General features: G+C 39.7%; 1 protein-coding gene across 1 annotated transcript in view; it reads left to right on the top strand.

The window, feature by feature from the left end:
- eng (endoglin) overlaps positions 1-12,491 on the top strand; it is a 53,797-nt gene extending 41,306 nt beyond the window's left edge. The window contains exons 5-13 of the mRNA XM_084746212.1: positions 1,196-1,376; positions 1,463-1,565; positions 2,100-2,292; positions 3,479-3,633; positions 3,794-4,024; positions 4,302-4,368; positions 9,778-9,888; positions 9,974-10,021; positions 10,112-12,491. Of these exons, the coding sequence (XP_084602338.1) occupies positions 1,196-1,376; positions 1,463-1,565; positions 2,100-2,292; positions 3,479-3,633; positions 3,794-4,024; positions 4,302-4,368; positions 9,778-9,888; positions 9,974-10,021; positions 10,112-10,233 (1,211 nt within the window). The 3' untranslated portion in view covers positions 10,234-12,491. The remainder of the gene's footprint in view (positions 1-1,195; positions 1,377-1,462; positions 1,566-2,099; positions 2,293-3,478; positions 3,634-3,793; positions 4,025-4,301; positions 4,369-9,777; positions 9,889-9,973; positions 10,022-10,111) is intronic.
- Positions 12,492-23,068: the final 10,577 nt, after the last annotated feature.

A 23,068-nucleotide genomic window follows, 5' to 3' on the forward strand; every position in this document is an offset into this window, starting at 1 on the left:
TTTTATCACCTTTTTCCATCACATGCCGGTGTGTTTGCATGCATGTAGGCGTGACCAACTGACCTGGAGCTTGTCTGTAGCTAATCTTACATTTCACTGATCTATCAAAAGAGCGCCTTGAGGGAATTTCACTCACTGTGACCTCACAACACATGTTTTTGGCCATAACTCAAGAATTGATACACTAAGTATGACAAAATTTCACGCAACAGGATACAAGCAGTGCTGGAGAGTAACTACTTACATGGAACTAGTTGCATGTAATTAAATTTAAAAAATAAATAGAATTATAATCCGTTACAGTTACAAAATGTGTATTAAAGTAGAGTTACCAATCAAAAGTCATAGCAGAGATCTGCACTTCAACAAAGTGCTTTCTTCTAGAGTTTAATAAGTTTGAAAGCTATTAAAATATATTTATGGTGCATTTTTGTAAGCTTTTATCCTTTTTATCATGTTATTTAATGCATACTGAAAAAAAGACTGCTCGTCAACTGAGGGGTTTCCAACTGATGATTCAAATCTTTGACTTTCAGGGGTCAACCCCAGAACACTCTTGCCTCAGTATGCTGCAAATAAGCACACTTGGCTGTTGGTGTCACGAGACTATATGAGGTGCTGTGGGAAGTGTGTATCACCCCCATTTCCGACAGCTGTTTTGAAACAAAATGTGTGCAGCAATTTGAGCGCTGCACCACGGTGCACCTGTAAACCATCCGTCACCATTATTTGGTCAAAGGCTGAGCATAGCGTGCTCTCATGAGACTGCTCTAGAAGCATCTTCCATTGCAGGGAAGGCAAGGTGCTAATGCGCCTCACCCAGCAGTTTGGTCTCCTGTTGCACACTGGGCCGTGGCTCCCCAGTGCTGGCCACAGAGTAAAATGCTGTAAACTGTCAGTTCTGTCGGCAGCCACACTGAACAGAAACAGAGCATCAGTCTCAGCCAAATGACCCTCTTAAATAAATACAAAAATAGCCTATAATTGTAATTGCTCACTGCAGTCTCACTGCCACAATTATGTATTTAAACAAAAGTGTTGGCAGTCCATGCTTTGGAGCTGTTGTCTTCTTTATTATATGGAATTATGCATGCAGAAATAATTTTATTACTCATAATTTCCGCTGGGATGTCACTTTTGTTTGGCTAACAATGAATGAACAATAATGGAAAATGAATGTTTGTGGTTTTTACAGGAACCAAACCTGGCTCTCGTACCTGCGTACTTAAATATGAAGATCCATCAGAGAAGCACTTTATGAAGATTGAAAAGTCAACCTTGGCTTCCTCGTTTAAAACTTGCTCCCCACAGCAACAGAACCCCAGAGATGAAGCTGAGCTTCACATCATAAACATCCCGGAGACCGCCAGCGTTCGGTAAACCTTCATATTCATAATTTGTATTGTTCTGCTGTCTCTGGCTGTGAAGTTTCTCTTGTAATGTTTGATGCTTCATATTGCAGCAATATATCAGTTCGAGTAGACAGTAAGAAGAGCAGCATGTTCCTGAGAGGCCCTCAGGGCACCACGTGGTCCTTCCTCAACCCACAACACACCCAATTTGGTGTAAGCTTACACATACACACACAGTGGCTGATATGTATTCCTTAATACATTTTGCATTGTTTGCTAGCTAGTTATAAGGTTTAAAAAACAAAACAAAACAAAAAAACTTGCTTACTCCTCTTCCTACCTCTCCTCCTTCGACCGAAACTTGTTTGGTCAAAGGAGGAGGCAGCCATTTTAAAACTTAACCTTCAAAGTTTAAAGTTTTGGTGCAACAGATTTGAATGTAATCTAGGTTTAGAGTAAAAAAATAAACTGTGGTTTAAAGAGAGGTTTACATTTAATCTTTCTTCATTTTAGGCTACTTTTAAAGTTTAATGCAACATAATTTAAAGTGAAATCATGATTAATTGTGTGTAAAAAGTAATTCTTGTTGGTGCAGCACAGCATGTGTGATTACATTGTTGTCAGTAGTGTGATACAGTGCCTTAAAGAAGGGTTAAATGATTTTGTACACATAATAAGCTTTATTATTGAATGAGTCCTTGCACAAGACAGTCTGAGTGATTTATTTGAACTCGTCTCTTTCTACAGTCTAACAATGACATCCTGCTGCCCACCATCCCACACAGTATCCCGCCGTCACTTACAGCGAACAATGACAGTGCAGAGAGTGTACAAAGGCAGGCTTTAAAACATTTTAAAGTCAATGCTTTCACCAGCTATACTGAGCTAAGACCAGAAGAATCTATGATTTTACTGGTTCTTGGAAGAAGAGAAAACCAAGGTAAGACAAGGCACCAGGAGTCTAATGACTGCTTTAGTAATCATTCTCATGCCATGATCACTATCATTATCACATTTAGTATATTATTTTGCATGCACAATGTACTATGCTGCACTTTGAATGACCTTTGGGAGGTTCTGTGAAGTTCTCTGTAGAAGTCTTTTTGCTAAATCCTAAAAACTTTGAAGATTGTGGGCTTTTGAGGGTATCGACCTCAGGAAAATTGGTAGAACTACAAGTTGTGCACTGGAACAGACAGCTATTTGTATTAAAGGCATAGTTCAGATTATTTGAAGTGGGGTATTGAGGCACTTATCAATAGTCAGTGTATTAGTTACAGTAGATAACGCTTGACGCACCCCCCAGTTTGGAGAAGCAGAGGGGAGTACCAGCACAGAAGCTAAGCAATCCACTGCTGTGGACGGGGTTAGCGACAAAAATATATTTTAGCCACTTAAAAAAAAGGTCTACCTGAAAATATAAATATCAGTTTAAGCGTTCGCTATATAGGAAATCACAAATCTGTAAGTCAAATATCACTCTCTCCAAACCAACCAAACTCCATACACAAAATCAGACATTTTACCTCACAGAACACGGGAGTTACTGGTGTACCGCTGCCTCGATATTTTAGTTTGTTTGTGTCATTGTGTGACTTTGGTGAATCCAAACTGGCTTTTCAAAATACTTAAGTCACACAGTAGCACAAATCGAGGCAGCGGTAGACCAGCAACTCCTGGGTTCAGTGAGGTCAAATTACTCATTTTGCCGTTGGAGTTTGGTTGGTTTGAAAAGACCAAAAACTGGCTCAGAAAAGGCTGTCTGACAATGAGATAAAATGGTGAAAATATTCTATCCATAAACTAATACTGATTTTTTTTTTTAAGCAGACCTTTCTAAGTAGCTGAAATATCTTTAGTTGCTGATACTGTCCATGGCAGTTTATTACTGAGCTTCCCTGCTGCTGCTCTGCTTTGCCTCTCCAAACTGGGGGAGTGTCGACCACAATCTACTTTAGCTTATACACTGACTATCGACCTCATACAACCCCACATCAAATAATCCGAACAATCCCTTTAAGTTCACGAGACATTCAAGAAAGTACAGTACACTGACAGTGATTTAAATGAATGGATGTATTTGTTGATCCTTTTTTTTAATTTCAGCCATTTCTCGCTTTTCTCAGTTCCAGAAGAAGTTGTAGTAACACCAACCGTTCCCATTACACCTAATGCCCCTCACCAGATGCCTCTGTTGATGCAGCTATACACCTCGCCGGACTACCGCTCTCCGCTGGACGCTAACACCAAGGTGCAGAGTGACAAGAGAATTTATGCAGAGGTAAGAAATCATTCACCCCCTGAGCGGTTTTTCACGTCTCCTGACTCATTGCGTTGTTGTTTACCTGCAGTTACCGCGCTTAACTGGTGCCCACTTAACAGATTCCTGTGTTTTTCCGTTCTGTTGTAGTTAATTTTTATCTTTTCTCTGTTTCCTGCAGATTTCGGGGCACACTTTAGGAGGTATTGTCTTGACCATCAAGGTGATCAACTGCGTTGTGCGCTCCAAGGGCTCGTGCCCTGTAGTGAAGGAGCTGCACTTCATACCAGAGGCCTGCTCCTTAAATTCTTGTCCCAACAGCACACGACTAAGCTTCTCCTTAGATCAGCTCCAAGAGCTGTCGTCCACCACATGGGACCTGGAATGCGCCGTCCAACTTTGCTACAGTGAGGTAAACGATTTTTTTGACATAGCACTTGAAATAAACCACGTCAATCAAAAGTAATTTAATTAATGAATAAAATTTCTCGTTATAATTAGTAAAGCAATGTTTGACAGCTCAGTATAACTTGTGACACAATCCATTGAGCATAGATCTGTTGTGGTGGGAGGGTTTTGGCAGGACTTGATCAAAATATTAAATTTTAAGTTTATGACAAACGTGACCAGTGCCAGTGACCTTTTGGCTTTTGTTGATAAGTGTTTTTTTCCTTTCACTGCTTCAATAGAAATGTGGAGATGGAGGAAGAGTGAAGAGGAACCTGGAGGTTACCCAGCCCTGTCTGCAACCACCAAGTGAGTTCAGTTTAAACAACAAAATATGGATCAGTTAACTTTGATGAGATGCTATAGAGTATTCATATTCTTTATCGTGGGATTTTTTTTTTTTCTGCATCCAGCCTTCTCCAGTATTCTTATCTTTTCACATTCACTGCTCTTGTCTCCACTTTTAAAGAAAACAAACAATTTCTACCCAGAATTGCTGCGGTGCCTACACACAAGTCCCACTTTGTTGTTCGGCAGCGAGGCCCCAGTTTATTGGTTTATTCTTCTTTTCCTGCTCCAACTTACTTCTAAAATTGACACAAGAAACACAAAACTTTTCCAAAGCAGGTAAATACAACATGAAATGTTACAACAGCTATGTAGAAACTTTTGGGACACTATTAAAGGTCCAATGTTAAGATTTATGGGGATTTATTGGCATAATATTACAGAAACTGAGTAGAACATTCAAATGTATATTTTCATTAGTGTACAATCACCTGAAAATAAAATCAGTTGTTTTATCATTATCTTAGACTGAGCCGTTTATCTTAGCCGTCATCTTCAACTTAATCCGCCATGTTGAACTGCCATGTTTCTACAGTAGCCCAGAATGGACAAATCCAACACTGGCTCTAGATTGGGTCTCTCATGTTTTCTCCTACATGTTTTTTTTCCATCCAGTCGTTTGCAATATACAACCTTACTCCTAGATGCCACTATATCATAGACACTGGTCCTTTTATACAAAAAACCATGAGAGAAATTTCTTTCACATCAATGAAAACACACCAAACACAACAAATGCGGTACAGTCCAGTCAGGGCAGGCTGTAGAATTAGTTAAATACCAGTGTTTTTATTGCATTGTGCAAAGTCACTTTGAATTAAAACGAACAGCAGTATAAACCACATAATTAATGTTCCAAGAAAGTTAAAAATCACATCAACGTTTCTGTCCATATCCACACACTTCCTTTCTCCAGCCCTTATACATGAGCACTTTCTCTCTTGCTCTCTCTGTTGGCTGCAAGTCTGCATCGCATTTAAACAACCTGTGGCCGGCCCTGGGTCCGGTCTCCTAAATGATCCAAATAAGATTGTGGGAAAAGCTGTCTTGATGGTGTAATTTTTTGACAAACTCTCACTGTGAAGAATATTTCATGTATAATTCTCCTGCAATAAACTCTCTGAACTCTCAGAAGCCTTTAAATTGTAGAACTTTTGAATTTCCTTTTTTGCCCTCAGGACTTAATTGCTAGTCTGGTGCTCGGCCAGTGAATTGCTGCTTGCTACTATAATTTTCATTGCTATTGTTGCTTTCAGTGCACAACAAGTGCTGCTGCGCGGGCGGTTGTCATAGCAGTGAACTCAGGATATGCAGCGAAGCCAGTAAGGGCTTACGGGGCAGGGCCTCGTCCTTTAGGAAGGTCTGCAGGCTGACCTTGTGGCCACAATCAGAAGTAATGGCCCTCAGGGGAGGGGGTCTAAGTCCTTTGTGTTTCCAAGGGGGTCTGACTCCGTATGCTGTCCAAACAGAGCCACTGGGCTTGGTGCTATTGTCGGACCATTCAAAACAGTTGATTCAAACGAGGAAAGATGTCTTTCTTCAAAGAATGAATAGTCTCCAGCCAGATGATTCATTTCTAGGAAAGTTCTGATTTAATCTCTGATTAAAAAGACACAAGGAAGTTAGTGTTGATTAAAAGGGGGATCACCTGGACATCTTTTGTAAAACTGATAACGGATTTGTTTATTTTTTTAAGCTTCCTTTATCCTCCATTTCCTTCGGTATGTGTGATGGAAGCTGACTGAACTACTCATCCATGCTTTCCTGTGTCCTGTTTGTCCTCCTCTTTGCTGTTTTGCTTCAACTTACGTGATTAGAAATGTTTTCCTGGAGACTACAACCAAATGAACTGGTCGTAAGGCACAATGCTGCTTTAGTAGGTCTGTTTATGCGGTTGCCGGCGTCAGAGATACAAGGGTTATATCAGCGGACCGTGTTCTGCTGCGAGGCTTCACTGGGCAGGGCTGAGCGCTCCATTCAGCAATCATTCCTGTTTGGTAGTTTTCATACAGAGGGCTCGGGGGAGTCGCAGCACAGGCCTGCTGTCTGTCTCCTCCTCTCCACCTGCGCTGGAGCTTCTGCTTCCTGCTCCTGTTTACTCAGCTTTGCTGTCAAAGCCTCACTTAAACAAACTAACATAGTGACTGATTACAGAAAAAAAAGAGTCTCAAGAGAAAGCGTGCTTGAGTTGCTGTGATGTTTCTGGCCCATTCGTTGGGGCCGAGGAATGTTCCATGCTTAAAGAGCAACAGAGTGAGTTGGCTGTCTGGGATGCAGTTGGAACAAACAGCCACAAGATGTCACTGTTTCAGTGTTCTGGGTCATATTTAATTCAGTTGGAATTTGGCATTGTTAAATCATATATCACATGATAGTATTTAATGCATTTCATTTTAATTTAGAAAATAAATTGAACTCTATGGAGTCACAAATATCAGGCTTTATACCTAATGTCCAGGAGAAATCTGTAATATTTACTGCAGTAAATCATAAAATGAACATGATGTGTCATCAGGAAACATGTAAAGTTGAAATACTAGTCTGACGCTACATTAGTGATGTTCTCCTTTGAAATTCTAGGCCTGAATGATTTTTTGTATGTTCAGATTAGGTTCAAATTAATGCTGAATGAGTAAGCGTCTGTTTATGAGTCAAAGGAAATCATCTTCATCATCTTTTAGCAGGAGCAGATGTTTGTAACGGTTAAACTGAGCAATATGTTTATGGAGTCTGGCATGCAGAAGGCAGGCAGTCACCGAACTCAAACTCCAGAGTGTGTATTTTCGGAGCAGTGGGCTTTTGTTTTCAGAATCACAGGCTTCGCTTTACATTGATAAACAACTTACACTGCAGGACTTGTCGTCGCATGTGATTGTCAGATTGCAATGTTGCGCTTGTTTTTGCACTCCTGCAGTCTGCCTGAGCTTCCGTGAGTCCTTGAGAGGAGGAGGGGGTGGGGGGGAAACAACTCGCTTCACCCACAGGCTCTATATTAAATAGGATTGCAACCTATTTAATATCTAGTGTATGGCTTGAACTTACTATTTAGACTGCAGTACTCATTTATGTATGCCCAAGTGATACATATTGCTCCTTTAAGTTGCATTACACCGAGGTATTCAAACACACATTATGCACAGAGTGGTGACATGTTTCTACAAAACAAACCCGCTGTTTTCTGTCTTCATGTCCTCTCTTTAATGTACCTGAGGAAAGGAGAGCTGTAATTTATGAAGCCGAGTATAGTTCTTAGCCTAGCACATTCCACCAGGAGGCAGGAGGCAGGAGGCAGCAGAGGCAGGTGAGAGGAACTCGTGCAAAGGTGATGATTAGTTTCTTTCAAATGTTCTGGATACTTGTTGGGAGGATCTCTACAGGTAGCAGAAGAAGGGGAGGAGGAAAAGCATATGTTTGCACACAGCTTTGTCTTGATATGCAACACACATAGCATGAACACGTTACAGCCTGAGCAGATACAAGTCCAATTTTTGATCATAATTCTAACTTTCCCAAGTCAACTGCTCTCTGCATCACAATTCTTTAAAAACTGATTTTGGTGGAACCTTTTTAATTAGTTTTTAGAATATCTGGCATGTTTTTCCAGCTTATAAATCACATAAAAAGATCGATAACTGGTCAGTGAGTGGTTCCTTTTGTACTATCACATGTTAGAGGAGTTTAAAGGTGATGTCTGACTAAAGGGGAAAACTGTCAGTGATCTATTGTACAGCCTTCTTGAAAAGACATCGGTCTCAAGGTAATCCTTTCCTGGCCTTGTTGGACCACAAAGAGTGCAGCAGAACAGCGGGACGGCCTTGCCGGACGAGTACAGTACGTCTGTGCCACAGCCCTGTGTGTCAGAGGCTTGAGCGAGCTTTAGTGTTTGCCTGTTCTCTTACTCTTTCAGAGCTGAATTGAGGGAAAATGATTTTTTTATTGCTGCTGGCTCGGGGTTTTATGTTTTCTATTAAGTTTGTTCGCAGCGAAGCACGTTGTGTGGCACAAGCCAGCACACAGCTTGCCCAAAGAACATCGCCAATGCCAAACTTGATTGTAAATTGAAATTTGTATCATTAAATTAGAACAGAGAAAATGATAGAGCACAAATTTCCCTGGTTATTTCATTTAGGCTGAGGTCTAACCCTGGAAGTAATGACTGTTATTTACTACCTGGGCTTTCATTGTATTGTCACGGTAACCAGGAGGAGGGAAAGAGCGGTATTAAAGGACCATACCTTAGGTTGTACAAATAGGCATAATGCATATACTGTATTTTACATTACTTTGAGTCATTTTAGAGGCATCAAAACCCTTTTTTCTTTCTGTCAAAAATTCATTGACATTGTGATTATGTAGTTGAAAGCAGGACTTTCTAAAAAAAAAAAAAAAAACACCTTTCTTGGTGCATGCCAGGCATTCCTACATCTTAAATTCAAGATGTTGCTGTCTAAAAAAGTAAGTATTCACTAGACACACAAGACAATTGAGAAAATTAGCTGCTGCCAACTGCTACTTTGACTTCTTGTTTGCTAGGGTTCTCTGGAGAAATCAGCCGATTCAAATCAGAGCCTATAAACTTTTTGCTGTTACCCAAATGTTTCCCAAGTTAGCAATAATCAGCATGCAACATCCAGGTAGAGTTTCAAAATAGAGGCACAAAAACTACTTGGGTAGGTGTAGGAAAATATCATGGTTTGGGTTAAAATAGCCCAAGTATGTTAGTTACAGCAAAGGAATGTACATCAAGTAACTTAAGGAACATACATAACTTGCATAGGTTAAAAAGAAGTCAACGTTGGCCATTGGTTTCACCCGAGACATGAACCCCAGTCTCCTGGGTGAAAGTCGGGTGTTTGTTTTAGGCTTAAAATAGCTTTAAGTATGTTAGCTATGTAAGCTAACGTAACATAACTTTCTTATGTAGCTGTATTTTTTAGCTTACGTAACTTATGTATGTTCCATAAGTTAAAAAGAAGTCAATGTCTCCTGGTTTTGTTTGACCCATCCTCCCATCCCATCCCCTCCTTACACAAGCTTTCTCTTGTCACCTTAATTTGACGGCACATCAACACATAACCTCCAGAAATTACACTAGAGGGTCACCTACAGTGTCATAGCTTGAATCATACACTGACCAGTCTGCTGTGTTTGATGCACTGGGACTGAGAACAGGCTGATATACCAATATACCGTAGTATATCACCTCTGTAGCATCGACAACTTGCTACCGTTCACTGAGACTGACCACCTGCTGTGTACCAAGAACAACTCAAGTCTCTATTTTCATACTGTGTTGGCATAAATGGCAATTGCTGTTGTTCAAATGAAGCTTGCATACATTGTTTTTTGTTTTTCGTGTTTATGTTTCAGCCCCACCATGCTTTGATTTTGGCCTACCTGGTGTCCTGGGCATCGCATTTGGAGGGTTTCTGATTGGAGTTTTACTCATTGGAGCACTGTGGTTTATCAAAATTAAAACAGGTAAATGTATGACTATGAATAAAGAGCTCCTGGTTGAATGTAGATCTGAACTGAAATTGAAATTGTCCCGTTCTGCTTAATTCAGGATACCCAACCGGTCTGGACATTAGCTCGACCGCAGCAAACCTTCCTGGTGAGGATTTTTTTTCTTTTCTTGTCATTGGTTCTTTTATTTTCTTTCCTTCTTTTCATCTAATTTGCTTATCTCTCGTGTTTTCTTCAGGATGTCCCTGCTCAGGAGCAAAACGACAACCTGTCTCCACCAACCCTTCCCCCTCCGAGAACAGCAGCGCCAACGCCAGCATTGGAAGCACCCAGAGCACACCGACCAGCAGCATGGCATGAGATTATGGTAATCTCCACCACCAGCAGGGCCACCATCTCCCTTCAAAGTCACCTATATGGGTTTTGTGCTTTTTATTCTTCGGTAATGCTCAAAAAGCGTTCTCCCTTCCCTGCCCTCTTCAAATTCTAATTAAAAGGCACGACCCACGTCTTTGACACACCAAGCCCGGCGTGGATGTGATCTGGGAGTTTGTAATGGTGGATGGGGGGGTTTGGGGGGGTGCTGAGTGACGGATAACAGAAGTCTAATCAATGGCTTCTGACGCTCACCTCTGCAGCCTCTCTGTAAAGTCAAGCTCCTAGACAGGAAGTTAAAGAGGGCAAGAGAGAAAAAAATTGGCTCCCAGCAACAGGAAAAACAAACCATATCCCCCAAGAGCTAACAGGAAATTCACTGCATTCCTTTCAATGAATTGTGCTTGTGTGATGGCAGCACAATAATAGTTAGACAGGAGACAAACCAGTCAAAAGGCTCGCTTTGAAAAACAGATGAAAAGCTGTTTTGCATTCACATCTAAGCTTCCAAAAACGAAGGGCTTTTGGCTAGGTCAGTCCAAAAAGTTATCAGCAACGCCTCGGGGTTTGCAAAGCTCAGTGTGTTAGGATCTCAAACCACTCAATGAAATGCTCACTTCAAGGGGTATTTGTCTTAATTGGAGTTCGAGGTCAATGATAAACAGCTACCTCCTATTATTTAGAAGTCTGGAGCTTAAGTTTAAACTTAACACTAGATTTCTCTGGTGAATTGATCTTATTTTTTGCAATTATTGTTTTGCTTGTGTCACTTAGTGAATCTTATAGTTTGAAACAAAGTTATGGTGCCATTTTCATGCTATCCAATAGCTGTATCAGGGCCTTCATATCAAAATCCATTTTTTTTCTCAGAGAAATATACTTGATTTCATAACAACTCAAAAAAAAAACAATCCTAACTCATATATATTGCCAAAAGGTAGCAATAAATGAATGAATAAATGAACCATTTATAAAAAAAAGTACCTTCATTTATGTGAGCTCAAAAGTAATCACTCTTGTAATGTACAGTACAGCACGCAGAGATACATGGCTGTATTCAGAGCTGAGTAATGTCTCCCTAATGAGGAAAAATCTTTTTTTTTTTCAGACGTCAGACTTATATATGGAGCTGAGCACTACTCATACAGCTACACCCACAGGGTGGAGTTTCCCTAAAATAGTGTCTGGAGGTGAAATTCCAGTACTTTTCCTTTGTACAATATCTATTCTTGCCAGGATCTCTAATAAGTCTATCACCAATGCCTGACAGTTTATTGTAACGACAATTTTTCACCATAAATTTCATAGCCGTGATAACATGCACTAACACATTCATGGAAAAAACACTTTCTTATATCACATCAAAGTGTTTTCAGGCCAGTTTCATCATCACCAGATGCACTAGTTGCAGCTATTTATGCTGTATAAACCATTACTTTTCCTATGTTGGAAGATTGACATTAAGCAAGTATAAACTGTCCAAACTGCTTGCCTCATATTCAGTGTCTTTTCATTCAGAATGTAGCCAGACACTAATGTTCTGCTCTATCTTGTGATTAGAGATGAGTGCCCAGAAGGGAAAGAATTTTTAGACCTCTAATGGATGTTATGGATCACCAACGCATTCAGAGACTCTGCTTTGACAAACACACAATCCTTGATCTCTGCTGCATCCTGAGGTATTGCCGCCTCGGTGTGGCCGAACTCCTGGAGACTTTTATTCCTTTGTAGGTAAAAAAAGAAAAACAGGAGGCTGAAACGTCCTATAACGAAATCCACATTTAATTAGCATTCTTAACGCAGAATGAAATGAAATCTGTGAGATTAAAGGCAAATGTTTGTTTTAAACGAATGGGCTAGACAACCCCATTTTAAAGTGGAAACTGGCAAACTCAGACATGTGGACTCTTTAGAGGTAATTTTGATATATCTATATATCTAAACCCAAAAGTTGAGTTAAACACCTGTAAGCTCCCCCAGACTTTTGACTTAAAGGTGCAGTAAGCAGCTCTATATCAGTCATCAAATATGTTTTGGGAATGAAACCCAACAATTGACTGTCTTACTGACAGGATTAGATTTTCTGACTCCTGTAAGACAGAGCCAAGAGGAGAAACTTAAAGGGAAAAATTGGCAATTTTCATGTGGCTATGTGTTGAGTGTTGATTTTAAATGTAGTCAGTCAAAGCAATAAATTGTGTGCCATATTGACCGAGAAAGCTGAATTCTTAAAGTTGCAAAATCTGTAGTTCTTCCTGCATCCAGGGACATCACTGGATGCAGGAAGGACTACAGGCAGTTTCAGCTTAGATTTCTAGTTTCCACCGCTGGGTACCCAGAAGATGCATAGGATGAGTATTTTTGTCACCTAATGCTACGTTTTTGACATCAGAGCATTAGCTATATGGTAATACATGCCAACATGGGTGTGGGCATCTGAAGTTCGCACCCAGTGCATCCTGGTACATGTAGGCACTTCCGGCATGGCTGGACCAGGAGAACTCAGCTTTGTTGTTCAATATAGCTCACACTGAGGGATTTATATTGACCACATTCACCATCAACTTGGTGAACTTTCCCTTTAATGGTTATTATGGAACCATTGCCTTAAAATAAACTGCCTACTCCAGCTTTAAATTAAACTTCCCAGATAAGTAACCAGCTCTGAATACAGCCTATTTGAACGTTGTATAATCAATAGCAGCAATAGTAAAAGACCACATTTTATACTGTATGTACTGTTTGCATCAATACGTTAGTCAGTCCGTTTTGTTTTAATTCCATGAAGACTGCTTTTAAAAATTCAACTTTAGCTTCACACGACATGCCTAATGATATGGAAACTGTGTCTACATTGGATAGGCTGCATCAGCCACTGCAGTGCTAATGCTAGACAGAAGCTGCTTTAGATGCGTAATGGGGACCTTCATGAGGGCTACAGCTGTAGCGCGGCGGTTGATCCGTGAACCCACTGTTTGTTTCAATGTACAGATGTAAATGTATTTTATATTTTTATTGCCACTCTTTTACCTCTTGAAAAAAAAATATTCCCATCACACGTCAAGTCTTGCGGTGTAAGTAAGCAATCTGTATCCACAGTACATAGCTTTGACCCGAGCGAGAAAACTGTGATGTTAAAAAACGTCTTTATATACATTTGGCGCACTGATTTACTGATGCATATATATTCACACTCCCAGTAGTTACTCACCCTCTGATTTGGATTGTTAAAAAATAATTTATTCACCTTCAAACCTTATTTCAAAAACATTCAAACAATTTGTAAAATGTGTCCTCATTGTATGTGAGCTATGTAGCTTGTTACCGCTCCCTCACTGTGCGTTCATACATGTATGTGCATTCCTGATTTTCTTTGTGTATTTGTGTAGAGACAGAGAACAAAGAGGGCCAGTACAAATTGCCACTTGAGTATTTGTGCAATATGATGAGGTAAACTTGTATTTAATGTCTATATGTAGTTTTTTTTACTGTTTTTTTTGTAAGTGTTGTATGATATTCTTACTTAGAACCATTTTCTTAAAGGGATAGTTTGGATTATTTGTTGTGGGATTGCATGAGTTCTTGTTGGTGTATTAGCTACAGCAGGTGCTGGATGGGACACAGAAGGACACCAGCAGGTTCACCTAAAAAGAATACACTATGTATTTCAAATATTTCACTGGTTTAAACAAGCCAAATATCACTCTCTCTGAATCAACCAAACTCCACAGGCAAAATTAGTCATTTAAACTTCACCTTTAACAACTGGTCTGCCGCTGACTTGATCTGTTATGTGGTATTGTGTGACTTAAAAGTATTTTAAGAGATAGTTCAGATTCACCAAAGTCACGCAATAACACAAAAACTAACAATTCAAGGCAGCTGTAGATCTGCAAGTCCCATTTCCTGCAAGGTAAAATCACCAATTTTTCCAGTAGAGTTTGGTTGGTTTGGAGAGAGTGATATTTTACTTATATGACAGCAGTTTCCTGTCAGCAAAGGCTAAAATACAATCTGTTGCCGAGCCAGTCCACAGCAGTAAATTGCTTAGCTTACGTGCCAGTGCCCCCCTCTCCTTTTCTAAACTCAGTGTGTGTCAGCCGCCATTTACTGAAGGTAATACACCAACTTTCGATAAGTACCCCATACAACACCACTTCAAATAATCCGAGCTATCCCTTTAACATGCTTTGTTCTTTTATGTATTTGGAGAACTGGGACAATTCCTAATCAAGGCACTTATCAAATGCATACGATTTGTTTTGAGTAGTAATCTTTCTTTTTTTTTTTTTTTTTACTCTCATATAGAGTCAAGTTTCGATTACATTGTAGCCACAGGCTGTACGTGTCACATCACATGCCGAAGACAGTACATTTGTTGGTTTTATCCCTGTTTCACATTTGCCCCTGCCCTGAGATTCACCCTGCTGTCCAAAAACACAGCATATCTCTGCTCATATTGACATCCTGACGTCCTATTGTCTGAATCTCTCACCACAGGGGAAGCCTCCAAGTTAAATATTCAACACGAGCTTGTCCTCTGCAGGACACGTTCAAAATTAAAACTGTGAAAATGTGAAAATGCAGCAGAGCTTAATTAAATTCCTTTTAATTTTAGAAAATGGCGATAATATTAGCTTTATTGCGCCACAAATGTCAGGTATTCTGTACCTGTGTTAAAGCAGCCCTGTGAGCACCGGGGTCTGTCTGAGCGCTGACAGTAAAATCAGACACACTGTCAGTTTAATTCACTTGTTAACCCTCCGGGTCTCTGCGTTACGTCTGAAAACAACATCCTCCTCCTCAGACACTCCACGCAGCAAACGAAATATGTGTGTCTACGTGTGCGTGTACCCGGTATATGTACTGTATGCGTGTGTGAGAGCGTCTGCGTGTAGGCGTGCAATAGAAACTGTGCCTACATTTATGTGAGCGTATTCTTCCTCCAGTTTCTTAACAATGTCCAAATTCTGATTTTTTTTTTTTTTTAACCAAAGAATCGGAAGCCTTAACAACATGTCAGAATGTCTGCTTTATAAAATGCAGTGTTATTTTGTTTTGTGCTAGAGTGGGCAGCCTTTTACCATTTAAAATGGGTCTATTTTGTTGAGACAGTACTCAACTGATGTCATGTAATTCTGTGTCGTCTCTGAAGAAATACTGTATAAGTTTTGTCTGAAATTATCTTAATAAAGTAAATATGACAGACTTTCTGTGTGTTTTCCTGTGTCTTTCTTTCAGTCTTATGACACGCCAGTGGGAGTAATAATGCAGCGTACTTGGCAGAGCACTGACGACACAGAAGGAGCAAATATGGCAACTCTAATAGGGTACACTGGGGGCGGTTGTAACGGGGGACAGTTGCAACGAGTCTTAATCCTCCAATCTGAAACATACTAGAATGATGACACTCATACTGCCCACACTTTGTTTGACCCTCTCCTCACCAGGAAGGAAGAAGACACATTCAACTTCTGCTGCAGCGTTTATTGAAAAAAAAAAAATGTTTTGGAGGTATGAAAGTAATTTTTTTCACGAGCTGTGTTTTTTTTTTCACACTGTCCTGACCTTTTGGATGAATAATCTTGCTGAGTTTGAATCCTTGTGTCAAGGTCAGTGTGTGTCTAGCTAGGACATGATGTTCGGTCACGGCTGAATGGGTGCTGCGAGTCTCCCCAAGCTAAGCAGCCATGTCAAAATAGAGCACACAACAGTATTTTTCAACATAACCAAGTCATTCAGGTAAATATAGCTGCGTGTGGATTGTTCATAACCTTGAATGTGACAAATAAGTTTTTAAAACGATAAATTTAGTAAGACGTTGCATTGCAAATTGCTCGATTCTTCTTGTCTCACACTGAAATAGAGAGAGATTGAATAGCATTATAACATCTGTGCACTGACTCAAGGAAGTCCAACGTTGGCATAACACAAACAAAAACCCTTAACATTTTATAAATATTACTAAATAAACAATGCTAGAATATTATAAAGCAATGCAAATTTTCAGAATTCTAAAAGCAGTGAAAAATTTACTGAAAGTTAATGACTTTTTAACATGTTGCAACTGTCAGTGGCAACATCTGTCTTCTTCCATTCAAATAAATAATGTGAGTAATATGTCAGATGTAAGTTTCAATAGCATTGGTAATTAGGGGAGAGATGTAAGTAAAATATGTCAAGATTTGGTTGCTTTAGTCCAAATAGTCACTGAGTAACTGAGAGAAATGCAAAAAATGCTCAGTTATTTATTTGAGTGGTCTTGTCTGCTACAATTGCTGTGACCTTTTCACTTGGTGACTTGTCACATCCATGGTAGGTGAGGCGAACCTCTCTGTTCCTGATACGGTGACACTTCTACATCAGCATTGTGAAGAGACTTTGGTAACACTTTTGCACAGTCACGCAGTGGCCTGCGGTACAAGACCGGGGGCATTTGGAAATCTCCCAATTTTCGCTGCAAGAGAGCGTGCGAGCTCAGCCGCCCTGCGCTGGGTTACTTACTCACTTCGGTGTGATGGTTCCATTGTCTGTTTTAATTAAAATGTGTTACGAGGTTGTTAAAAGTTGTGCCTTTTGGAAAATAGACATGATTTTGATAATCATTGTGATATTTTGTCTTACATTTTACTTGCAGCCAACAAATACTGCTCATAAGTCCTTGTAATTGTATTATAGTGTTTGCTATTATACTAATACTGTCACTTAAAGCTCACATAGTCATGCTATAGCAATACAGAGCATTATGAATGCTGAACTTTATAAACCTTTTTATAAGTTGCATGATTATAAACAATGGGTGTATAAATGCACATAAAATGAAAGTGCTTAAAGCATTATAGACATGACCTTCAGAAGAGTTTACCTGACTTTCAGTGTGAGTAGTAGGCACATACAGTACGGTTTGGCATAATGACGGATGAGAAAAGATCTCACAGATTGCCACAGTTTGAACACATTAAATCACTAGATTCTGGTGGTGTCTCATAAACATGCAGCCTGCTGTCAGTGTGCACACACCCTACACCACAGGATGCAAGATTAAGACCTGTATCACATAGCATTTTTCATGCAGCATCAACCTGTAGTCAGCTCAGTGGTGGAAGAAGTATTTAGATCCTTTAAACAGGTAAAAGTAGCAATACCACAATGTAAAAATACATCAGTACAGCAGCAAAAATATACTATTATTGTACTTGTTAATGCCACCTGTCACTCCATCAGTATTATTATGTACATATTGTAATATTGGACTGCTATTAGTCATGCTTTAATGGGCAGCACTAAGCAGCACGTTATGTTGGAGCTGGCTGAGGTGAAGTTAATTTATACAATAGCATCATCTGCAAATTAACTGCAGCTGATAAATTCATGCAGAAAATAGCTGTATATCACTCTGGTGGTGTCGTGGAAGAAAGATATAAAGTAGCATAAAATGGAAATTCTTAAGTACATGTACTTCAAAATGACCCTTTTCTAAGTCCCACCCCTTCCCGCTGTGTGCTCCAATAACAGTTGAGCAAGTTTGGTACCGCGGTCAACATTCTTCTTTACTGTTTCCTGTACTTAGATATGCTAAGTGCTAGATTCATCTAAGCTGAAAAGCTAGCTAGTTAGCCAGTGCTTTGCTAAAATTAGCTAGCTAGTTAGTTAGCGTTTAGCTAAGAACTTAAATGTGTACCTGTATGTTGCCTATAGGTACCAAATTTGCTCAACTGTTATTGGAGCACGGAGCAAAAAGGGGCGGGACTCAGGGAGGAGCAATTGTGCTTGAGCGAAATACAGAGTAATCAGGAGAGGCTTAATTCTGAGTGTGCAAAATATGTTTAATTTACATGTGCACAATCAGGATGAAACTCAAGTGATGTCATCACATCATCACGGGGATGGTGTACGACTTAGTAGCATTTTTGCCATGTCATTTTTCTGAGCTATTCTCACAGATTGGTGGTTTAAAATTGAACGCTGCACCTGTGATTCCTTTCGAGAATGTGTTTATTCAAATTACATAATAACAGAAAATTATCTCCTTATTTTTTATCTGATTCAGCAGAGCTTGACTTCTGAGTGACCTGCAACACAATGAGCTCAAAGAATGGTGAACATCATGCTATAATGGTGTTATGAGTCATATATAACCTTTATTGTTGGACGGAATGATGAAAATAATGGTGTTTTTTTCCATCCATGGCCTTTCCTGAAGTTTCGAGTCTTCCTTTTCATACAAATTCAATCATGTTTTCAGGACCTGAGCCAATGCACACAATACATGTTTATGCTCTGCCATCATCTCCAAGTATGACCATGAAACCGTTAGGACTTGCACAGGATACATTATGTGACATGTTTGTCTGTCTCTGTGTTTGTGCGTGCTTTCTTGAATGCCTCTTCAGGTTGTTTACCACTCAGGACAAATACGTTATTTTCTGCAAAAATTGTGCCTGTTGAAGTGCGTTTGTTGTCCATGCATTAAGAATGAAACAGAGACTTCAGGGCAACAGCAGTCCTCGCAGCTCTGTTCTATAAAAATTAAGGTGTGAGTCTGTGAGAGAGAGAGATTTTCCTTTTGTCTTGTCATACAGTCTGTGTGTTAAGGCCTGTATAAAGAAACAGTCATCAGTACTATATGGAGCCGTGAGCTATAGTGCTGCTTCCTCTAAAAACCCTCTGTCTTTGCAAATTGAATGTAATAGATACATTTCCAGAAGAAAAAGAGGATGAAAGTACTGTATTATTGTTGCCAAGGAATTGCTTCCCGACCGTATACATCATCGTGTGTTGCTAGGCTCTCAAGGGCAGCAGAGTCGGTGGCACATTACTGTGAGACATTAGTCAGAACATTAGAAAAACAACTTCTTGTTCAGTCGACTAAGAGAAGTTTAATGGGTAATGTACTGTAGATTGTAACTGTTAATGGTGGCGGCAAGCTTGCAGCATTACCTGATAATGAAAAATGTTAATTGAGATCACTAAACAAGTTGCACGATTGAAAAACTCAATAAAGGATGTTATTCAAAAAAATTTAACACCTCATTGTTTCTGCTTTCTGGAGCTTTCTTATCACAGTTTTCCTACCTACACTGCACTGTGTAGGAAGATAACACTCAAAATCCGAGCAAATTTATATTATGCATGCTGACATCTTTGGGTGCACTTTATACAGGCACTTTTTCCTTGTTTACCCATTACATAATCAAAAATCTTAGCAATCATAAATCAGTATGGAATCCGGCCAATGTTCATGCATTTTCTGAATGCTGCTGTTCTTTTTTAAAAAGTTAGTGTCAGGGCTGCCTTTAGATTTTAAGTTGATTGAATTTGAAAAGACAAGTTGGGGTAATTTTGTAATGATTTAAAAGAAACAAACTTTTCCAGTCAAATAAACTTGATATACTGGAAACGGCTGCGCTTATAGGTGATGGAAGCGCCTTCAAATTTTGCTACTTTTCTCCTTTAATCTGTTATTTTTTTTAGGCTTTATTGCTGAAACATGAATCACCTATGGTAGAAATACATTCCTGGTCATTAGAAAAGGAAGCACAGGGTTTGGATCAAAGAACACCAGACCATGAGATGATCAAGAACTCAAGAACACACAGCCAGATCAGCTGGACGCACCCCCACTGACCACAACCGGAGAGGAGAGCGAGGGTAAAAGCTATGCTAAGATTTAAAGCTGCTTGTCCGGTCAGGAAAATGAAACAGATGTAATGGGACTTGGGCTGGTCAAGCAACAGGAAATCAGAGGCTGCTGAGCCCACGCCGAGAGACCTGCACCGCCACAGGATCAAGGTGTTGCATTTGACGGGTGGATGAGCTGACAGGAGGCAATGCGCGAGAGTCTGGCAGGGGAGGGGGAGCGAGGTGGACTCTTGTGTTTCGAATGTTTCCCAGATGTCAAAGTGTAAATGTGAAGATGTCGACGATATCATCATCACCATCTTGTTGCCGCTGTTTACAGTCAATTTTTATTTTTACTTTGTTCTATATTTTCGTCCTATTCTGTTCCGTGTCTGTCAGTTGCATGTGTGTAGGATGAAGGAAGTAAAATTTCATGGTGCAACCCTCTGCTGTATGGCGATAATAAATCACCTTGTTACCTTGATATTAATTCAGCTGTACTTGAGAGAGAGACAAGACGTTCGGTAGCTTAAGATATTACGTTGAACTAACTCTCGCGTCGCACCGAAGGACATTTCAAACAAATTTGATTTCTTTTCACATTTTCTCAGTTTGAAGAGTCAGTTCTTCATTTCACACAAAGAACTTCCATCTTCGGCTGCTCCAGCTGGAGCGACTTTGTTCTGGCACTGACACAAAGACAATATGTGAGCCTGCTCCCAGAGGATTTCTTAAATTTGAAGTGTAAGGGGACTGAATTCATATTAACCTTGATGGTTTGCAGTGGAATTTTCATTATTGTGAAAACAACCATTTTAAAGTGTGTTAGAGACACAGAACATGTTTTCATCATATATGTTTTCTTCAAACTATATACAAAAGGGTCATTGTAGAGTTTTAACTCTCAAACTGTAAAGTCAGTCAACTCATTTCAAATCAAAACACTTGTTCTGAAGAAAATAAATAATAGAATTGTTTAAGTTAAATCAGTTTGTATAAATAAAACTTGTATATTCACATTAGAAATTATTTGTTGTATCCATACATTTCTTGTATGGTAATTTGCAGTGAAGTGTTGTCAGAAAGCGTTTTGACCTCTTGACACTGAGTGGAGGATAATATGTCCACTTTACATGTGTTTCCATAACTAACATATATCTGTAAAACAAGTTTGCTAAACAAAAGCGGCAGCGTTGCCTCTGGGCGTTCTGCCTACGTTTTTTTTTTTTTTTTTTTTGTGGTTCCAACATCATTTGAATGACTTTTGGCCACCGTTAACGGTGCCAACAGATATGCTCCAAACACTTTCAGCTCTCAGTTTTGCCTAACCATGCTGCAATGTAGAAAATAGCTGCAACAGAAAAGTACAGCGAGAAAGAGACCGAAAAAATGGGATCAGACAAGGAGAGATGAGCAAAGCTGGTGTGAATAGACAGATCACTGGGAGGTGAATGGAAGCAAAGGCTTGGCCTTTTTCTGTAACCTTTATTGAATATTTCCTTCCTCTATTTATGAGGCCATGTATGAGGTTATTGAAGGTCCTTCAACAAAATTAACCTCTTGTCTGTATATAGGAGGAAAAAAAAATTATGCATTAAAGGTTGTGACTACCTACAGAAATACATCAACAATAATTTAGTTTTTCCTTAGTCTGGATTTATTTTCATTTATGGGTTAATTTGCAACTTAAAAGCTATATTATCTTTATGGTATTAATTAATAAATTAATTAAGCGTCAATTATTTAAATTGCTATTAATTAATTAAATTCCACTGCTGTCTGAAAATGCCTCTCTATTGCTTAAATTCCTGTGCTTGATAATTGATTAACTGTTGGGTAATTTTTTAGGATGAAAATGTGAATATTCCCTTTTTTCTTTGCTCTGTGATGTAAGCAGTATATCTTTGGGTTGTGGGCAAAAGAAGACACTTGAGGACGTCACCTCAGGCTTTGGGAAACACTGATCAGCGTTTATTTTTCTAACATCTTATGGACCAACTAATTGCAGCACTAATAAGATCCTGTAATTAAACAGGATTTTTCAAGAACAAGTTTGCAAGGTGCTTTTAAGTGATGCAAACAGGAAGCACACAGTGCAAATAAAGATGCATAAAAAAGTAAAAACATGTAAGCATGGGAAAATGTGAGTCATAGGAGCCATAACATTTTCTGAGTTTAATAATAGCCCTAATGTGGTTACATACAGCAAAGGTCAAGTGTTTAATTGTATGTCCCTGAGCACTGCATAAGTACTCTACAAACTGTCAATTGTGCAGAGTTGACCGGCGACGATGATGAAATTAAAAAGATAAACTATCCCACTATAGCTTTCATTATAGTCTTAGATTTGCTGGTAACACTGCATAATGAGTGGCTGCAGGGAAACGTCCCATTACATTTAATTACTCTGATAAATGGATTAACAATGACCACCAGCAGATGGTGCTGTATTTTTTTTATTTTCTCTGAATGCACAGATTGCATTGCCTGTGAGCAGAAGAAGACAATGAACCTCATTGTGAAGCAAATTTGCTGAGGAATAATTGAATGAAATCACTAACGAAGCAGTGCAGACTGCATCATGCTGCAGCCTTAAAACACACCGGCTACCACACGTTCTCTGATTTGCCATAAACATGCAGATTTTTTACACATTGTTTGCAGTTCACCTTACAATGCAGCTATATTTGAATACCTTTCTTAGAATCGGGTTACAAATCTGTGACTGATCCTGACGTGAAGCCCATAAAGCCCGGAGGGCATGTTGAATTCAGGAAGCTACATGTGAGCATAACTGAAGCTACGCGGAGTAAGCTGCCTCTCCCTCAGACTTTCACACCCTGAGGCGCTGTGCTGCACACAAGGTTGTTTACACACACCGAGACTGTGTACAGGCTCAGCCTCTCTCCCCATCTCTCACCCACACTGAGATGTTCACTCCCTCACAAGCACCCATATACTTGCCCACACCTCGCTGAGTATCCACAGCCTGGTCCTGGGTAATCCTCTAACTTATAGGCACTGCTGTGCGCTCGGAGCAAATCCCATTCCTTCAAAATGCAGACACCTCTGGAGCTGACTTGTGGCCCAAACACCTCGGAGGTGATATAACACAGCTTTTTGTTCTTTTATGTTTTCTCCTTTTGCTCCACTGCACTGCTGCCCTACATGCCAATTACTATCAGACATGTATTATTTC

The sequence above is a fragment of the Lutjanus erythropterus genome, chromosome 20, assembly GCF_056507025.1.
Source record: "Lutjanus erythropterus isolate fLutEry1 chromosome 20, fLutEry1.hap2, whole genome shotgun sequence".
In the NCBI taxonomy this organism is placed as follows: domain Eukaryota; kingdom Metazoa; phylum Chordata; class Actinopteri; order Lutjaniformes; family Lutjanidae; genus Lutjanus; species Lutjanus erythropterus.